We start from the raw sequence: 17,540 nt of genomic DNA, 5'->3' as shown, positions 1-17,540 counted from the left end.
CCCGGAGTAACTCCCCGAGTGGCAAACCGTGGATAATTTGCTCTTCTGTCTTTTCCCTCTAACGCGGGCATTACCTAAACGCAATTAGGATTAGAAGCTAATCCTGGCGCTCGCACTCCGCAACGGTAACCCAGCATCCCGCGAACGCCCCCTCCCCAAATGCCTATTTTAGAGCCGTGCAAATACTAGTAAATACCACCCCCACCCTCCCGCTCCAGCCCGCCTCCCCCTCGCGGGCGATACCCGGGGAACCGCGCGGGGCGGGCACCCCGGCGCGGCGGGACCCGGCCGCTGCTCTCCGCCCGCCCGGGTCGCGGGTCCCCGCGGGTCCCGGCAGCTGGGCGGCAGCATCGTCTCCCCCCGAACGGCTCCGCACCGAAAAGTACCGAAACGCCAGCGGATTCGGGCCGATTTTGACTTTCCGGCCCGCCCCCCGCTTCTGCCCGGTCCGTCGGCGTTTCTTTCTCGGAAAGCCTGGCTCCTCAGCGGAGCCAGGCCCTTTCCGCTAAATGTTATTTAGAGCATATGTTTCGCGCATTCAATTCTCTTTCAGTCTATTCTTCTGGGCGCTAACTGCTAACACGTTATAGTCACCTTGAAATTTCCTCTGCTATTTTCCAATTAAAAGCTTAATAGCCCTGGAAACGGAGTTCATGTGGTGCAGTTTACCATAGCCTCTTCTTCTGAAAAGCTTTCTGCTGAGATCCCATTATGTGCTTGAATAAACCTTTTCTGCGAGCAGAAATGGGAACCGGGGTTGTCAGGTGTTGGGTTACAATAGACTTTCAGGCAGGGGACGTTTTGCTAACATAAATACGAACCTGGCCCTATGGGGAGATGTTGTCAAATACTCGGACACGGAAAACATTCCCATCAAATATGAGAAAAGGATTACGGCACTATATCAAACGAGTGTTTCAGCCTAAACGCCCGCTGTGCAGCCAAGCGAGAGAGGGGCCCCCGGCCCTAAGCCAGCCCGCCGCCGCGCCGAGGCAGCCTGGCCCAGGAGCAGGCAGCCGCCCGGCCGGCCCCGGTGGCGGAGGCTCCCTCGGGTCCCGCTCCTGCTCGCAGGGGAGGAGGGTATTCCACCCCCGCCGCCCCCCGCCCCGCGCCGGCACTTGCACCCCGCTTCTTCGTTTTGGGGAAAAGGATTCCCGAGGGCGGCTGCGCAGCGTCTTTCACGCGCCCCTTGCAATTTTGGGATGGTTAAATATTTGTTTGGTCCGCGGAGGAGGCACCGCTGGTTTGTTTGTCTCCGCCCGACGGGGACCCACGGGTGTGCAAGGTGCCCCGCGGGGGAGGCCGGTTCGCGGTACGGCGGGCTGCAGAGCTGTCCGGGCGCAGTGCGCGCACCCCGGCAGCAAAGAAAGGGAGATCCCACCGGCGCTGCGGGGAAACGGACTGTTCCCTGCACCTGATCCGACTCACCTCCCCGCCTCGGTGCGGTTAACCGATGGGGCGCTCATCCTCCCTCACACCCCGCACACGGCCCTGGGGAGAAAGATCTCCCGGAGTCGCTCTTCCCCTAGAAGTGGAAAAGTAATTAAGAGCGAGCCGAGGCATTAAATATCACGCGAATACCTTCGTAGCACACGCCGTGCTTTTTATTCTCTCCGGCGAAATACTTCCCGAGTTCTAAATCTGATTTTCTAATTACGTACCCTCGTTAAATGGTTTATTTCGTGTAGCGGTTACAGTGGAGAGGTGCCTGGAAAAAAGCAGGGGAGATCTTGGGGCAGCGAAACGGGTTCCGGTCCAAGCAGCAGCGCCTGCCGCCCGCGGGCTCTGTACCGCTAAGTACCGTTGCGCGGGCAGATAAACGCTTGCAGTGAATTTGTGTCCCCCCCCCCCCCCCAGCCGATATTCCCATACCTTCTCTCACTAATATATTACACTTGGATTTAAACTTCTCGCTGCCGTGTTGGAAATACCCGTGTTTCAGCGAGAGACCTCCCCGCGGCCGCAGATACAGAAAATTACCACCCCGCCGCATCAGACGCATCGAATAGGTTGCAAGCTATCTGGCTTGCCCTGAATTACACGTGCCTTTCTATAGCCACCGTTTGCATTTAAGTAGCTGTCATGGCGAGGGACGCGGGAGAAGCGGCGGATAGAGCGGGGGCAGGCAGCCGTCCGCAGCCGCCCGGCTCCGCGCAGTTGCTCCCGGGCAGCTGCTGCCGGGCAGCTCCAGCTCCCGCTCCCGCGCAGCTTCTCGCGGCTTCAAAACTTTGATAAAACTTTGGGCTCAAACACCCGCCCCCCACCCCCCCTCCCGGCAGCGCTGGACCGCAGACGGTTGTACGGCAGCAGCAACGCACCGTGCCGCCGCTCGTAGCGTCCCGTGGGCTTTCCGCGGTGTCCAAACGCCCCGTCTGGACTTTGAGATCCCGGCCCCGCGGGGCCGGTCTGGAGCCCGGGGAAACCTTCCCCGACCCCGCTCGCCCCCAGCCCCGGGCGCTTTCGCGGCCTGCGGGGGGCGTGCGTGGGCGGCATCGGCCCCTGTCCCGGCCCGCTGGGGGACGGACCCCTTCGGCACGGCGCGGGCAGCGCCGCCGCCCCGACGGCGGGGCAGAGCCCCCCCCCCCCCCGCCTCCCTCCCCCCTCCCTCCCTCCCTCCATCCCCCCGGCGGCGGCGGGGAAGGAGGGTGGCGGAGGGGGGCGGGCGGGGGGCGGGCGGAGGGGCGCTGGGCTCGGCGGGGCGGCGCGGGCAGCGGCAGTGTCGCTCCGGCCGGCGGCAGCGCTCTGCCCGCCGGTGCCACCACCGCGGCGGGCGGCGGCTACCCCCGCCGGCCTGGGGCCGGGGCCGCGCCCCCCCCGCGGAGCCCGCGGGCAGAGCCTCCCGCCTCCTCGCCTCTCCTCCGCCGCCCCGGCCTCCGCCCGCCCCCGCTGCCCCCTTCTCCGCCCCGGAGCGGGCCGGGCTCCTCCCGCAGGCATGAACGGCTACGGCTCCCCGTACCTCTACATGGGCGGCCCGGTGTCGCAGCCGCCGCGGGCTCCGCTGCAGCGGACGCCCAAGTGCGCCCGGTGCCGCAACCACGGCGTGCTGTCCTGGCTGAAGGGCCACAAGCGCTACTGCCGCTTCAAGGACTGCACCTGCGAGAAGTGCATCCTCATCATCGAGCGGCAGCGGGTGATGGCCGCCCAGGTGGCGCTTCGCCGGCAGCAGGCCAACGAGAGCCTGGAGAGCCTCCTCCCGGACTCCCTGCGCGCCCTCCCGGGGCCGCCGGGCAGCGCCGAGCCTCCCGCCGCGCCGCCGGGGCCGTCGCCCTGCGCCGCGCCGTCGCGGGCCCCCGCCGAGCTGGCCGCCGCCGCCGCCCTGCGCTGGGCCGCCGAGCCGCCCCCCGCGCTCCCGGGGCCGCTTCCCAAGGCAGGTGAGGCCGGGCCGGGCGCCGCGGGGCCGGAGGGAGGGGATGCGCGGGGCCCGGGGAGGAGGGGGGAGGGCAATTCCCGGGCCGGGACCCCTACGGGCGGGTCTCGGGGGACGGGTGGCCAGGGGAGGAAAGGTGAGGGCTTTCCCTTCCTCCCGACGGGCGCCGGGGGAAGGGGAACGAGGGAAAGCCCGGCGGGTGTGCTTTGTCGCTCTTGAAAAGCAGGGAGCCGCGGAGCGCCGGGCCCGCTCCTCGGCCGGGCTCTCAGCCGCCGAGACCAGCGGAGGGGACCGGCAAACGCCGCCGCTGCCAACCGGCTCCCCGACGTGTCGCTGCTGGGCCCGTTCCCCCAGGCCGGCCGGGAAGTGGCCGCATCCCGCGTGGATCGCACCCTCACGTCCCTCTGCCACTCCCGGTCCCGCAGAACCGGCTGGAGCCGCTCCCCGGCTTCCCGCACCCAGGGCGTCGGGCTGCGGGACCTCGTGCAGGACAAAACCTCCACAGGGAGCTCCGGGGGGCGGGCGGCGGCAGGGGATGAGCGCAGCGACCCGGTTGTTTCGGCTTCCCTCCCGCGGTAGTGCGTCCCGCCGGGCCGCGGCCGGGGCGGCTTTCGGCAGGTCGGGGATGCTGACGCGGAAACCGCCGCCTGCTACCGGCACCTTGTGAGTGCGACCTACAGGTACCGGTACCACGTTTCTGGAGGCAAAACTAACGCTCCCGAACCGCCGCCCCCTTCCCCGCCCCGTGCCCGAGCGGGAGCCGGCAGCCTTCCCCGACGGGGATGCCCGGCAGGCCGCTGGCAGCCCGCTCCGCTGACAAGCGGTGACTGCGACGAACTCTTACCCGGTGCCCCGGGCGGGGAACGGCGAATCCTGGGCTCCCGCACGGCTCGGCTCCTTGCGGCCGGAGCGCCGCGGGGCGGTGTGCGGGAGCGGGACCAGCCGGTCTCTCTCCGAGAGCACGGGTGTGGAGCCGGCCCGGCCCCGCAGGCGTCCGCCGGGGCCCCGGCACCGGGCTCTGCTCCTCCAGCTCTGGCGAAGACAAAACGCCGGGTCCGTCAGTGCGGCGAGGTTGCCGGTGGTCTGGGACCCGCTTCCCCTTGGCCGGCCCTCGGCACCGCCTGCCCGCCGCCCTCTGTCCTTCCCCGTCCCCCGCATCTCCTCCCGGTTCCGCCGGCCGTTCCCCACGGCCGGGGCTTTGGGGTCCCTCCACTCCCCCCCCCCCCCCGCCCATGACCGCCTGGCCGCAGCCTCCCGGCGGCGCTTGGAGGGGCAGGGACCGCGCAGCGGGGTGGGGGGGGTGGGGGGTGGGGGAGGAAGGCCGAGGGAAAAAAAAGAGGGGGGGGGGGAAAAAAGAGGAGAAAAAAAAAAGAGGGAAAAAAAAGCCTCCTTGGCTCTTTCCAGAAAGTGAAACAAATAAAATTCCTCAGCAGGATATAAATCTGGCGGATAGGAACGGTATTGACTTGCACGCCCAACTTTTCTTCCCCCTGATATATGAACTTCCCAGCTTAAAAGATTACAGTAATCACGGGAGGACAGTGTAAATCGAATCTGATAGCAATAACTTTTGGGGAAGGTCAGGCTCAAGTGAAATGTTACCAAGCAACAGGCATTTTGTTTGCAAAATACAATCAAAGTGTATTGATGAGAAATTCTTCCTTGCCAGCCAGTCAGCACTTTCCGCTAACAGCTTTACGGGTGGGGGGAAAAATAACGGGGGAGAGCTTCATAAATCAAGGCCCGCGGGGCCGCGCCGGCCCCCGCCCGCGGTGAGGCTGGGCTGGGGGGGCCGGGGCACCCCAGGACTGAGGGTGCCGGGAAGCAGTCCCGGTTGCACAGACCTCACCTGCGCGGTCCCCAGTCTCCGATTGTTACAGGGGTTTGCCGGGGGTTTGGTTGGTTGGTTGGTTGGTTTTTTCCCCCCGCTTTTATGAACATGGGAATGAGTGAGAGCAAAGCGGAAAATTATCTCCTCAGGGGGTCCTGCCGTCACCTGCCACCAAGCACTGTCTAACCAGATAACCTGTTTATTTCCAGCCATCCTGCGTACTCTGAACGGCAGGGCTTTCTCTCTCTCCTCCCTCTCTCCCCGCTAACCTGTATTAAAACCGTCGTCAGAACGGAGGATGTAATTATTTGCTCCCCCAGCCTGCCCTGTTTCTAACACCACCATCCCCCCCCCCGGGACATCAATCTCCTGGAAGGTTTATTCAGGACGGAGGAGGTATTTCCCGATGTACGTAGAATCAGATCCGTTTATTTTTATTCCTGCCAGAATTGGTCATTTCGGTGGGACAGTTGCAAAGTTGTGTTCTGTGCAAATAACGCACCTAGAAACTACCCCTGTTGCATCTGCCTGTGCTAACCCAGAGTAATTCCTCCTCCTCCTCCTACTGTGCTCATGAACTTTCATCTCTCATGTCACATGAGCACCTGTGACATTTCTCTGTCTTAGTAGTAGTTATCAAGGCTTGTAAACAATTAATGTAACGCTGTATTGAGTCTTCTGTTAGTTTCAGAGCCAGCTTCTTAACCCAACAGAGCAGTCTCTGTGTTAGTTTGGGAACAGCGATTAGTCTCCTACAAAGCACCTTAGACCTTTGAAGATAGGGAAGAAAGTCTGGAGTGAAAGTAATTAAACCCCCCCCCCCAAAAAACAGCAAAACAAAAAACTCCAAACCAACCAACGAAAAAAAAAACCCAAACCACCCCACCAAAAAAACCCGTAAGTTTTACACGACCTTAGCTTTATGCGGCTTTATGTTAGTTCTGGTATCAATCCATTCTAATAATAGAAATAGGGAAAACAGCAGATGTTTTGGGCATCCAGGAAAATGCGTGTTGCAGAAAGAGCTGTCCTAACAATCGAAGTGCAAGCTGATTTAACAGAGTCAGCGGTGGGAATATCAAGGAAGCAAATTTGGTTCCAAAGTATTAGACCAAGTTTTCCAGACAAGTTATTAACTTGAGGAGAACAGCTTCTCTCTCTCTCACCCGTTTTACTTTTATTTGGCCCTTTTACAATATTTGACTCATGATCCTTAATGTATAAATAGGCAAGGAAAAATTGGGGTATACATTGCTCCAAATTAGTAGCAGCTTTGTTTATTAATGCAGAGTTTACCGTGAATGCATGCACAGTTCTCCCACCTTACTGTGGTTCATGTGTATCTGTATTTGCACTGCATCTCTGTAGATCTGGCTATGTATCTGCCTATGCATGCATATTAATTGAGGAATAGTCCCCATCGTTTATATCAATAAGAAAACAATTTCCCTAGTTTGCTCAGGGCTGGCAAAGTGATGAATACTTGAATGCAGACAATTTGAAATAGAACGTGTGGGGCGGGGAGGGTGGGGGTGAGGGTGGGTAACAAACAAAAAACCTAGACACAACACCCAAAACGCACAAACATAAAAAATGTCTGAGGATGGGATTTCTTTCCTGAAGCCTAGAACATCCTCATGTGAAGCTTACGTGTGGTGCAAAAAATACCGTTCGCGGGTTGTGTATTCTGAACACAAAATTGGTGTTTCTGTGCCTGAAAATATGGCTATTTGGGATTAACACCTGCATGCAATATTCCTACAATTCAGTGCCCGCATAAGGACATTTATAACGTATCTTCCCAAATCTTCCTTTATTTAACGATTGCTGTTTTGTACCCGTTTTAAACAAACGGAAAAGCTAATCTCGGCAATTCCCGCGAAGAGGTGGGGACAGTCCCCGGAGCACGCCGTGAGCGTGGTGGGGAAGTGGTGTTCAGATGAGGAAAAAGCATAGTCAGAACACGACCTGCCGGGCGGGAACCCACCGGGGACCTGCCCGGTGAGCGGGCGGCGGCCATCCGACCCGTCCGCAGCGGCGGTGCTGGGGCAGCCGCGCTGTGACACCGGCCACCGCCGCCGGCAATAAACCGCCCGACACGGGCGGCCACAAATGCTCTCAAAAAGGCACAGGGGGGAAAAAAAAAAATCGTAGCACCCGAGCTCCATGTTAACCAACGGAGGATGATCCTCCTCGTGTTAATAGCATCGTTTGATTTAAATCACCGAAATCTCGTTTTACGGGTCTGACCCTGTTGAGTCTTACCGACTGGTGATATGCACGGCTTATGATCTGTGCTGCGAGGGGGCTCTCCCTGTGCAAGGCTAAGAGTCGGGATCTGTGCAGTCTCCTGATGATAAAAGTGCAAACTTCAGTGGGATGAATTTGCAGAATTTGAAGAAAATTTTTAGCCAAGCCTCATAAGGATAGTTTTGAGGGTACTGAAAACTGAGCAAACCTGAAATATCTTGAAAATAATAATTTGTAAGGATCAGGGAGTGTATTAGGGACATCCAATCCGATTCTTTTTTTTTTTTTTTAAGCATATATTTGCTCCCCAGTGGTACTTGTTATCAGCCCATAACGATACACTGGAAGAGCGCAGTGGTTCTGAAATCCGTTTGGTAATACTAGGTACCACAGTGCAATCTATTTATGTGGAAATTAGGACCATCGTCTCCCTTAAATGCCTCTCTAACTGTGGCAAGACAGGGACAGAGGTAATGAGCTGTCCGCAGACTACCCGGTAAGCCTTCGATGTATCAATTGCTCATTCACTCAGGTGTGAATTGTTCTTAGCATCCTGTCTTCTGTAATAAATGCATGACTATGAACACGTGAAGGTGTTAGGAGGGAAAAGTAGTGTGAGCCTCACGGTTTTTTTCAAATAACGGATGAGCTACGCTGAGGTCTTGCCACCTCCTCAAAAGGATACACGTTGCCAGTTCGCTATCAGCAAACATTTCCTGCATTCCCCTTTGGCTGCTAAGGAAAGACTGATGCACTGGGTGTATGAAGAAGAGCATACATACATTGCCTTCTCTGTAATATACCTAGATGAAGAGTTACTGCTTCTCCATTTGCACTGGACAGAGAGCATAACCGATATAAAAACGGGTACACAAAACAGGTAATCCTGCTAAAAGAGAAGGACAAGATCTTCATAAGGGCATCTGTATTCCCCAGCTCCGCTCCCATGCTCATTTCTGCAGCCCAAACTATCAGCACCCCACAGCCCTGTAGGATGGCGCATCGTTTCTACCTGGCACGGCCATCCTCACAAGGAGAACCTGCCTTTGCCACGCTGACTGTCAGGCTGTGCTCTGCCAGGATCTTGTATTTATTTATAACTCCCGTTTTGGCGAGCAAAGTGGCTTCTTGCTCAGCGCAGGCTTGCACAGACCCCGACTCTTTTCTCAGGGTGGGTAAATTGCATTAATAATAGAGTTTGTTTCGAGCTGATCTGTTCAACACTAAACTTAGCCCGCTGCATGGGGAAATGTCCCGCCATTTCCTGGGGTGAAAGGGAGGCAGGACTGTCCATGGTGAGCAGTGAGGCTCAGGCGCCTGCACGCCTTTAACTTGTTCCATCTTGATTGGGCAGGGGTTATCTTCAGCACGTTTTGGGAACCTTTGCTTGCTTCTTATAGCTTCTTTATCTGGTTGGGCTGATCACCAGGGGCTTGGGAAACCAAGCAAATAGTTGTATTGGTTTCTGCAGGCAGTCTTTCACATATGTGTGTTCAAAAGCGCTGCCCTGTGCAGTTAAAGCAGGCTCTGTCAGCCACAGCTTGGACAACGACCCTTTCTTCAAACATTGATGCTTCCCCAGGGAGATCATCATTGTGCTGTATGAGGAAGGCCAGCAGAACAACGTTCTTGGGAAATAACTGTGAACAATCTCAAGCAAGTGCATTGCCACCCTTCTGCATAAACTGTGAAAGCTGTCAACCTTTCTTCTCTTCTTTCTGACAAGCAGTCTTATTTCAAAGGTTTCCATACTCTGGCCAGGCATTGCCAAAGTGACCAGAGATGTGGGGTATCCTCATTTTTGTGTGTCCATTTGGAGGCAGTGTGGTCAACAGGCTTGGTTTCAGCCCTGTACTCAGCTCTTGCCCTTCTTAGTTTAGCACACAAAAAGCAAGGTACCTGGAACAAGTGCTGAGAGAGGCTGTGGAGTCTCCATCCTTGCAATTATTTAAAACTCAGCTGACCAGGGACATGAGCAGCCCGCTCTATATTTTAGGTGTCTCCTGCTTTGAGCAGGAGGTTGGGCCAGATGCCTTCCGGAGGTTCTCTCCAAACCGGGATTTTCTAGATTCTGTGCTCTACTGGGCCAAGGCATCAGCTGTGCTCCAGGGTTTGGAGGAAAAGCCTGTGATTCTTGCTGGGGAAGGAACCAGTTTCTGCAGAGCCAGGACTGGTATACACTGATTTATTTGAAGACTTCTTTAACCTTCAGCCAGTGGTCATGATGGAGTGCTTCCACCAGTGCTGTTGGACTTGCAGAGGGAATTTTGATCTCCCAGGTGCCCTCTAGATATCTTCAGCTCACTGTCAGTGAGATGGTGCTAGTGAGGAATTATGATAAAAAAGTGCTGAAGTTCCTCTGAGAAAGTGTGCACTTGGGTGGTGTGTTGCTGCCCTGTAACCAGTGAGAGAGGATTGATGTAGCGTATTTGATGCAGCAGAAAAATGAGCACTGCTTCTTTTCTTGTACGTGGGAGAATAAGACAAGATATCTGCAAGGCAGCATAAAATGCCTAGACCAGGTCATATGATTCTTTTGCAGTTTTGTTCTCATGAGATGTTGCAAAGAGACCTTAATTTTAGCAGGATCTCTGTGAAGAATGCTTTTTTTGCCCTCGGATCCTGCTCTGTTCACTTTAAGAAGACTGTATCCTCAAACATCTGTAAAAGCTCTTGGCCTTGTTTTTTTGTTAACTTCTCTGCCTTCTCTTTGCAGACATGAATGAGGAGCGGCTGGGTGATGCCAGTGGAGCAGACAATGCCGAGACCTACAGTGACAAAGACACAGACCAAAGGAGTTCCCCAGACATGACTAAAGCCAGAAGTTCCTTCACCCCTGAGAGCCCTGAAATTGTTTCAGTGGATGAGGTTGGTTATGCAGTTCACAGAAATGGTGGGAGCACAGAGAGCCGTCCAGACAGCCCCAAGTACCACCCAGAGCAGAACCACCTCTTGATAGAAGGTCCTTCCGGGACAGTTTCTTTACCTTTCAGTTTGAAAGCCAACAGACCTCCACTTGAAGTCTTGAAAAAGATCTTCCCTAACCAAAAGCCAGCTGTGCTGGAGTTGATCCTGAAGGGGTGCGGCGGTGATCTGGTGAGTGCTGTAGAGGTTCTCCTGTCCAGTCGGTCGTCAGTGGCCAGTAGTGAGAGAACGTCTGCAGAATCCGATGGTCTGGTTTTGCCTTCCAGTGGGCACATTTTTGAACACACGCTGAGTTCGTACCCTATTTCCTCTTCCAAGTGGTCAGTGGGCTCGGCATTTAGGGTTCCTGACACACTGAGATTCTCTGCTGATTCCAGTAATGTTGTGCCAAATCCTCTGGCCGTACCTTTGCAGCACCCTTTCCCTCAGCCACCACGCTACCCACTGATGCTGAGGAACACTTTGGCAAGAAACCAGTCCAGCCCATTCCTGCCCAACGATGTCACCCTGTGGAACACCATGACGCTGCAGCAGCAGTACCAGCTGCGGTCCCAGTATGTCAGTCCTTTCTCTAGCAACTCAGCCAGCGTGTTCCGAAGCTCGCCTGTCCTTCCTTCACGCTCGTCAGAAGATCCTAGGATCTCAATCCCTGATGACGGGTGTCCTATTGTGTCTAAGCAACCGATGTACACAGAAGATGAGTATGATGAAAGGTCTGATTCTTCAGACTCAAGGAATACTCAACACATCTTAGACTGACATTCGACACGTGATAGCTAAGTGATACTTGCAGTGCAGCTGAACTACTGGGCCCTAAGAGGAGGGACATGTACTCTATGAAACCCTTGCAACTGTATTAAAAAGTGACTTTGCTTGGTATTGTACTATAGCAATAAAGACATAACTTATTTTAATTCTTGCACTTCACTGGATAATGCCAAATAGCAATACTCTGGCTTTAGTGCTGAGTGTGTGTTACAAAGGAAGACTTTACGGCTATCAGTTATTGGGACTCTAGAAGACTTGTAAGGAAAACAGAAGCCCAAGGTCTACTTTGTTCCTTAACTCAGAAAAATGGGGATGTTAAACTAGAATACTTGAATGCTGTTTTATAAGAGAGAACTCCTCAGGACATAAGAGATCAAACAAACGTAGTTCAATTGCAAATGGACCAAAACAAGGACCTAACAATCTTATGCCAGTGATCGTCCTTGCAGTGAAAGAAAAGGCAGAAGAAAGAAATACACACATGAAACTACCATGAGCTGCTTCTGTGCCATTTGAGCTTGGACACTTTTCAGAGAAATAATATTAAGAGTTATTCTTTCCCCATGGCTAGGTCGAAACGTGTAATGTCAGCGTAAAACCAATTACAGCTGTGAACTGCATGAAGTGCATTGTGAAATGAACACCAGATTAAGCATTGTCAGGTTAATGTAGCATGCTAAGGACTCTAGAAGAATAAACTAAGATGATGATCTTGGTTTATATCATTTACACTGGGCAAATAACATTTCTGAAGATAGAGAGCTGATTAGTCCTCACTCGCGGTTAGAATGTCCAGCTCGAGCAACTGCAGTCAAGGGAAGCCTCTTTTTCCAAGTTCAGGTTCTGCTTCCCTGCCTTGTGGCTTACAGCTGAGATTAGGCAAATGTCATCAGGGAAGCTGAGGTCTCTTGAGTATGTACCGCAGACACTTCCAAGCTCACCTGAGTAAAGCAGAGCTTGCTACAGTCACAGCAAGGAGAAAAAAAGGCTTTCCTGATGCTTCAGAAGCATCTTTTTTTCCTATACTGTAGAAGTAGAAAAAAGGAAATAGGGTATAATAGGAGGCATTTCTTTAAAATTATGTTTAGCCAAATGGCAGCTTCCCTTAATCTAGAAAAGTAATGGTTTGAACAATTTATTGCATGTTTGCATGCATTGATTACACTGCATATCTTATGTGTGTCAGAGTAACATTAGAAATTGCTTCTGATGAGGAATGCCACTAAATTAATTGTCCACTTAGAAGTTTGTTAAGGTTTAGTGCCATTTTTTCAACTGTTCACAAGTGACCGCATCTGCTTGACAGCTGGCTCTTCCAAAAAACACCTCTGAATGCAGATGAAATGGCTGTCAGGCCTGTCAGGTGTATGGATTAGTCCCACACCTCAAAAACAATTGAGGCTGCCCTGAAGTTGGACTCTAAAGCAGATGGGCTTTAAAACTGTAATATGTGTCAGGCATGTTATCTGGTATCATTGCTGATACGAATGCCTGTGTTCTCATTTGGCATTTCATATTTTGTAAGCTTTGTGCACCCAGTGAATCTTGCATTTTGTAAGGGTACTGAACATGCACAAAAAGGAGAATAAAATAATGATTTTATTTTCCTTAGGGGATAAATGAACAGAAAGATACTTTTTCTTGCATAATTTTCTAACCTGTTCAGAAAAGCAATTTGTTGGTAATGCTACAGAGCAAAGACATTAAGGCAGGGAGAGGGAGGAAAGAAAATAAATAGCTTCCCTTATGGAAGTGTAAATATGAAAACTTCTGGAATTTTCATAAATGCAGAATTACCATTTTGTACTGACAGATTTGCCTGCACTCACGTGGCATATGTAAACAAATTCATCTTCCAGACACTCCAGAGAGAAAAGTGACAGGTAAAATAGGCTTGATCTTGCAAACAGAAACGGTGAAATGCTGTGCTCCAACATCAGGGAGAAATTAAGTGTCAAAGAGCAGTTTGGTCCAGGAGCTCTGGTTTTGAGCTCACGCACCAAGCAGATTTCCTTCCAGTAGAAACCTTTCTATCTTTGTATAGCCATCCCTGTACGTTGAATGAATTTTTTTTTTTTTTTTTTTTTTTTTTTGCTACAGAGGGCAAATCATCTCCAACAGAAAGACCAAACAGTGGCGCCTGCAACAGCTCATAGTGACCTTATACACTATGGCCTGTGGGTTTTCAGAGAACAGAGTTTTGGCATCTTGGAATTGGGACACATCTTTCAAAGAAAGGTGACCCTTGGCTAAAGTGGAGTGGACTATTGTCACTCTAAACACTTGTGGTGAAGAATGCAGATTTGGCGGTATGGTTTTTTTAATTAGATCTCTTTTGATAAACTGTTTTCTGAAAAAGCAAACAAATTAAAATAATCCTTGTCCAGTGTTATAAAATATCTTCTGACTCAATTCACAATTATCTCTTTTTTTTGAAATAGAGTAAACCTAAATGTGTTCAAAATGGAAAATGCAAGTTTTGATGTTGAACAATGGTTTTTCTTTGACCGCAAAATATTTTGGCTATCCAGAAGATCAATTTTTTAAAAAGTACGGTTTGGCCTGCAACGATATCTTTGAGAAACAACTTTATTCACCCAGCTGTGTTTTCCAGGCTGGCGCTACAAGCAAAGATGATTTTTAGCTCCCAGCCACCATGCAGCGAGGATCCTTTGGTGTGTTGCCAGGACCTCTTTCTGCCCGCACAGTGCTCACAGGAGCTGTTCCACAGACCCTCGCCGTGCTGGCGGGGGATGCCCACCCACTCCCACCCTCTTAGCCGGGGCAGCCGAGGGGCAAGGGAGCCCCTTTTCTGCAGGAGCCCCGGGTGCACCATCCAGCCAGGGCCGGCAGCGACCGCCCCAGAGCCGGGGGGGCCCCATTCTGCCTCAGGCCGTGCTCTTGCCGGGGTGGGTGACAGCAGTGTCACCGCAGCTGGCGGCAGCAGGGCCGTGTCCTGTGCCTGCGGGGCGCCCGCGGCCGTGCAGCCTCCCTCCCCGCGGACCCGGGGGAAGGCCCGCGGGTGCGGCACCCAAACCCTGCGTTTTCCAGCTCCGTCTTGTGGTAAAAAAGGGTATTTCCACGTGGGAGCAAATGACTTCACGCTGGGGAAGAGAGAAGACCTGTGGGTGAGGCGGGGTAAAGCTGGAGGCATGGATGCTCAGAAACCCCCAGCGGAAAACATGAATTTAAGCATCAAGAAAGATGGCTGGAGCCTGGAGGCGTCTCTGCTGAAGCCCAGAAACCAAGGGGTCTTTTTTTGGGGGGGGGGGGGGGGGATGGGGGTGGGAATGTGCTAGAGCAGCTGTGGCTTCCTTGGAGCAGAAGAGCTTCACCCTTTGCCCTCCGCACAGTTGCTGCTCCTGGTTGAGCAGCTGCTGCCCGGGTGCCTCTCTGGGATGCCCTGGTGCTGCTTTTTCTCCCGCCAGGCAGGTGATTTCACTGTCAACTCTCCATGGGTGCACGCAGGAGCAATGGGCAATGCCACAGGAATCTCTCTCTGCCCGCGGCTCTGCTTGTCATCAGCAGCGGTGCAGGCCCACTAGAGACCAGAGCAATGCACTCCGCAGAGGCTGGCTGCTGCCCCAGGGGCGCAGAGGCTGGCTGCTGCCCCAGGGGCACTCTGCTTAATCCTTGCTCATTAACCCCTACCTGTGACAAGGTGGGTAAGGCCAACGATGATGTAAACAATAACAATAATAACTTCTCCCTCAGAGGAATGCTGTGGAGACCCCTAATGTGATGCTCATGTTCTTCAGCGGCTCACATACCTGTAGACATGGGAAGAGTCAGGGTGGGGGATGAGCACAGTGCAATGGGGTTGTCTTGCCCCAAACTCCCCCCCCGCCTTGCCTTTGCTGGTAGTTGTGCTGCTCCCCCCAAGGGGTCCCTGACTTGCTCCTCTTATGGGCCTGAAGGGGCACCTCTATAACATTTGTTGGATGGTTGGTGAACAGGCTCACCTCACATTTGTGCTGACATCTTTGAAAAATGACTTTGATTCTCTCAGTATACTGTTTCAGTGATTCATTCTTTATGTGCATTTACTCAGCGGACGTGAGTGGGGAAATAAGATTGATGCTAAATTTATATGTTAATTTTAATATTGAAGCTATCCTGTATTTGAAGAATAAGATCAATTCTTCAATTTCATTTCTTACATGCTATTGCATATTGTCATTACTGGAAAAGAAAATTATTTCTGAATGCATACTATCCAAACTTCAATTTTAGTGGACATATAACTTTGAAGCATCATTCTTCTCCCTTCCCTATAACAACTAACTTAATACAGTATTTTAACATTCTCACACTAGTCTGCCACTGGAAGATAACAAAGACAAGTCTTTTCACCCTAAATGATGTTTCGTTAATGTGCTTCCTGCAGCATTCTGCACTGTCACAGGCAGATTTGGTGCATGACTCAGCAACTCCCTGCAGGCTGTTGCACATACGATACAACAGGAATCTCCGTTAAGAGTTGCGTCCCTCACTAGAGACTAATTCAATTCATTTCCACAAAAGCAGCAGTGCTTGAGAGCCACAGCTATATGCCAAGCACGCCTGTATACAGAATGAATCCTGACCTTGAGTGGAGGATCAAACAAACCCTTAGAACACTACCAGGAAGCCGATCCTGTAGAGGATGGATATAGACCATCACATGCACAGAAAGATTTGGCTCCTACAGAGAGAGATGTACCTTAAGGAGACCTGTTGCCAGAGACCAGGCTCTCCTGAAGCTGCAACAGAAAGAAAAATATTTGCAGCATCTCTGGCAGTGTGGTTTGCTAGTTTTTGTCTTTACAAGCTGTGCAGGAGATTAAGATGAGGGATGGATAGCAGGAACCTTTGCAAGGTTACACCTTTGCTCTGCCCACTAACCTAAGGAAGATCACCTAGGTCAGTTTAAATTTCAGGTGTCTCTTTTCCCTCTCCATGAGATAAAGGTAGCAGCTGCAGGGATTTAATGGTTACTATCTGAAAATTCTTGAAAAACTTAAGTGCTCTGTAAATATGAGAGCAGAGCATAGTGTTTACCAGAGCATGTAGTACAAGATGTTTCTAATTTTTTATCTCCCAGAGAGAGAGGCTGTAGCTTTTCAATAGCTGAACAGTGCCTGCCTTCAGCAAGAGAGTTCCCCTGAAAAGCTGAGGTCAGGATAATCCTGAGATAATCCTGAGTCGGCCGCTGTTGTACAATAGCTAAAAGTTGTGAGACCTAAGGTAAACACTGCTTGGGTTCTTGTCGTGGTGTATTTCTTCCCCCTCTCTGGGCTGGTCTATGAAAACCAGTAGATTTTTTAGATCTACTTTACCAGTAGATCTTTTTCTGCTGAAAAAGAGCCTTAAGCCACGTGAGGCCAAGTGGGACACTCAACTTTACAAAGTACTTCACCAATTGAATAATCCGTATGGGCCCACTGGGAGCCCTGTGAGCCAACCATTCTTTGCAAAAGCTGAACCTAATGCTCCGCCTTTTGATGAAAGAAATGTCTGACAACATTACAGCCAGGACAGCCTGTTATGGTGAATCTACCACAAATTGGAACTGTGCCTATGATTCTAACTAAACCTTGTGGCCCACTTGCTTGGGAAGCTGCTGATAGCAGTGGTGCAAAACATAGCATCAGTGCTAGATAGATTTATCCTGCATCATAAAAGGGGTGACCTGTTTGGCCTTCCCCACTGAAACTTCTCTTTCTTTTCTTTTTCAGGAGAAAATGAATCTGTATCAATGGCAACAACAATGGCAGTATGTCCCCAGTTTGTTCTCAATTTTTTTCTTAATTGGGTAAGTGTAATCCCTTCGGTCCAGACACAAGACCCTTGGGACCATGCCCTACTAGATTATACTGGAAGTATTGGAATGGCACCAAAAATAAGGCAAATCTGAACCTTGCTACTTTGGTGATGCGTGGAGACGAGGCCTATCTAAAAGGATATGTGGGGATGGGAGACATTATACATAGAAAGATTTAGGATATCAATGCACTGGGCACTACACAAAATAATGTTTCTCTAGCTCTTAGCTGCATTCAAGCCCAGTTGTGTATACAATCTACTGTAGCAGCAATTATAAGGGAAGGTGACAAGGGTATCTTACCCACTGAAATTCAAAAGGTAATTTGGGATAATGCAACTAAATTTGAAAGAGAATTCCAATCTTGGTGGCATCTAATCAATTTCACTTATGACCATACCAACAGTAAAGCCACAGCTTTTGTTTTGACAATACTCAATGCTTCGGTACTCACCGTATACCCAGTCATTGTGCTGGGATTAAATTACCATGGAATTATATACTCTATCCTTTGGAACATAGAGTATGGGCCCAACAAAATGGAAACAAATGGCAAATTATTGATATTGATGCATGTGTTGTATGGGAACAACAGG

The 17,540-nt window shown here is 51.8% G+C and overlaps 1 protein-coding gene across 1 annotated transcript; it reads left to right on the top strand.

Annotated features, from left to right (window-relative positions):
• The first annotated feature begins 2,932 nt into the window (after positions 1-2,932).
• Positions 2,933-11,132, top strand: DMRT3 (doublesex and mab-3 related transcription factor 3). The gene is made up of 2 exons (XM_052776614.1): positions 2,933-3,371; positions 10,165-11,132. The coding sequence occupies exons 1-2, from the start codon at positions 2,933-2,935 to the stop codon at positions 11,130-11,132; spliced, it is 1,407 nt and encodes a 468-aa protein (XP_052632574.1).
• Positions 11,133-17,540: the final 6,408 nt, after the last annotated feature.

Source organism: Harpia harpyja, chromosome Z (genome assembly GCF_026419915.1).
Source record: "Harpia harpyja isolate bHarHar1 chromosome Z, bHarHar1 primary haplotype, whole genome shotgun sequence".
Classification (NCBI taxonomy): Eukaryota; Metazoa; Chordata; class Aves; order Accipitriformes; family Accipitridae; genus Harpia; species Harpia harpyja.
The sequence above is the reverse complement of the archived record's forward strand: the minus strand, read 5'-3'. Positions and strand labels throughout refer to the sequence as shown.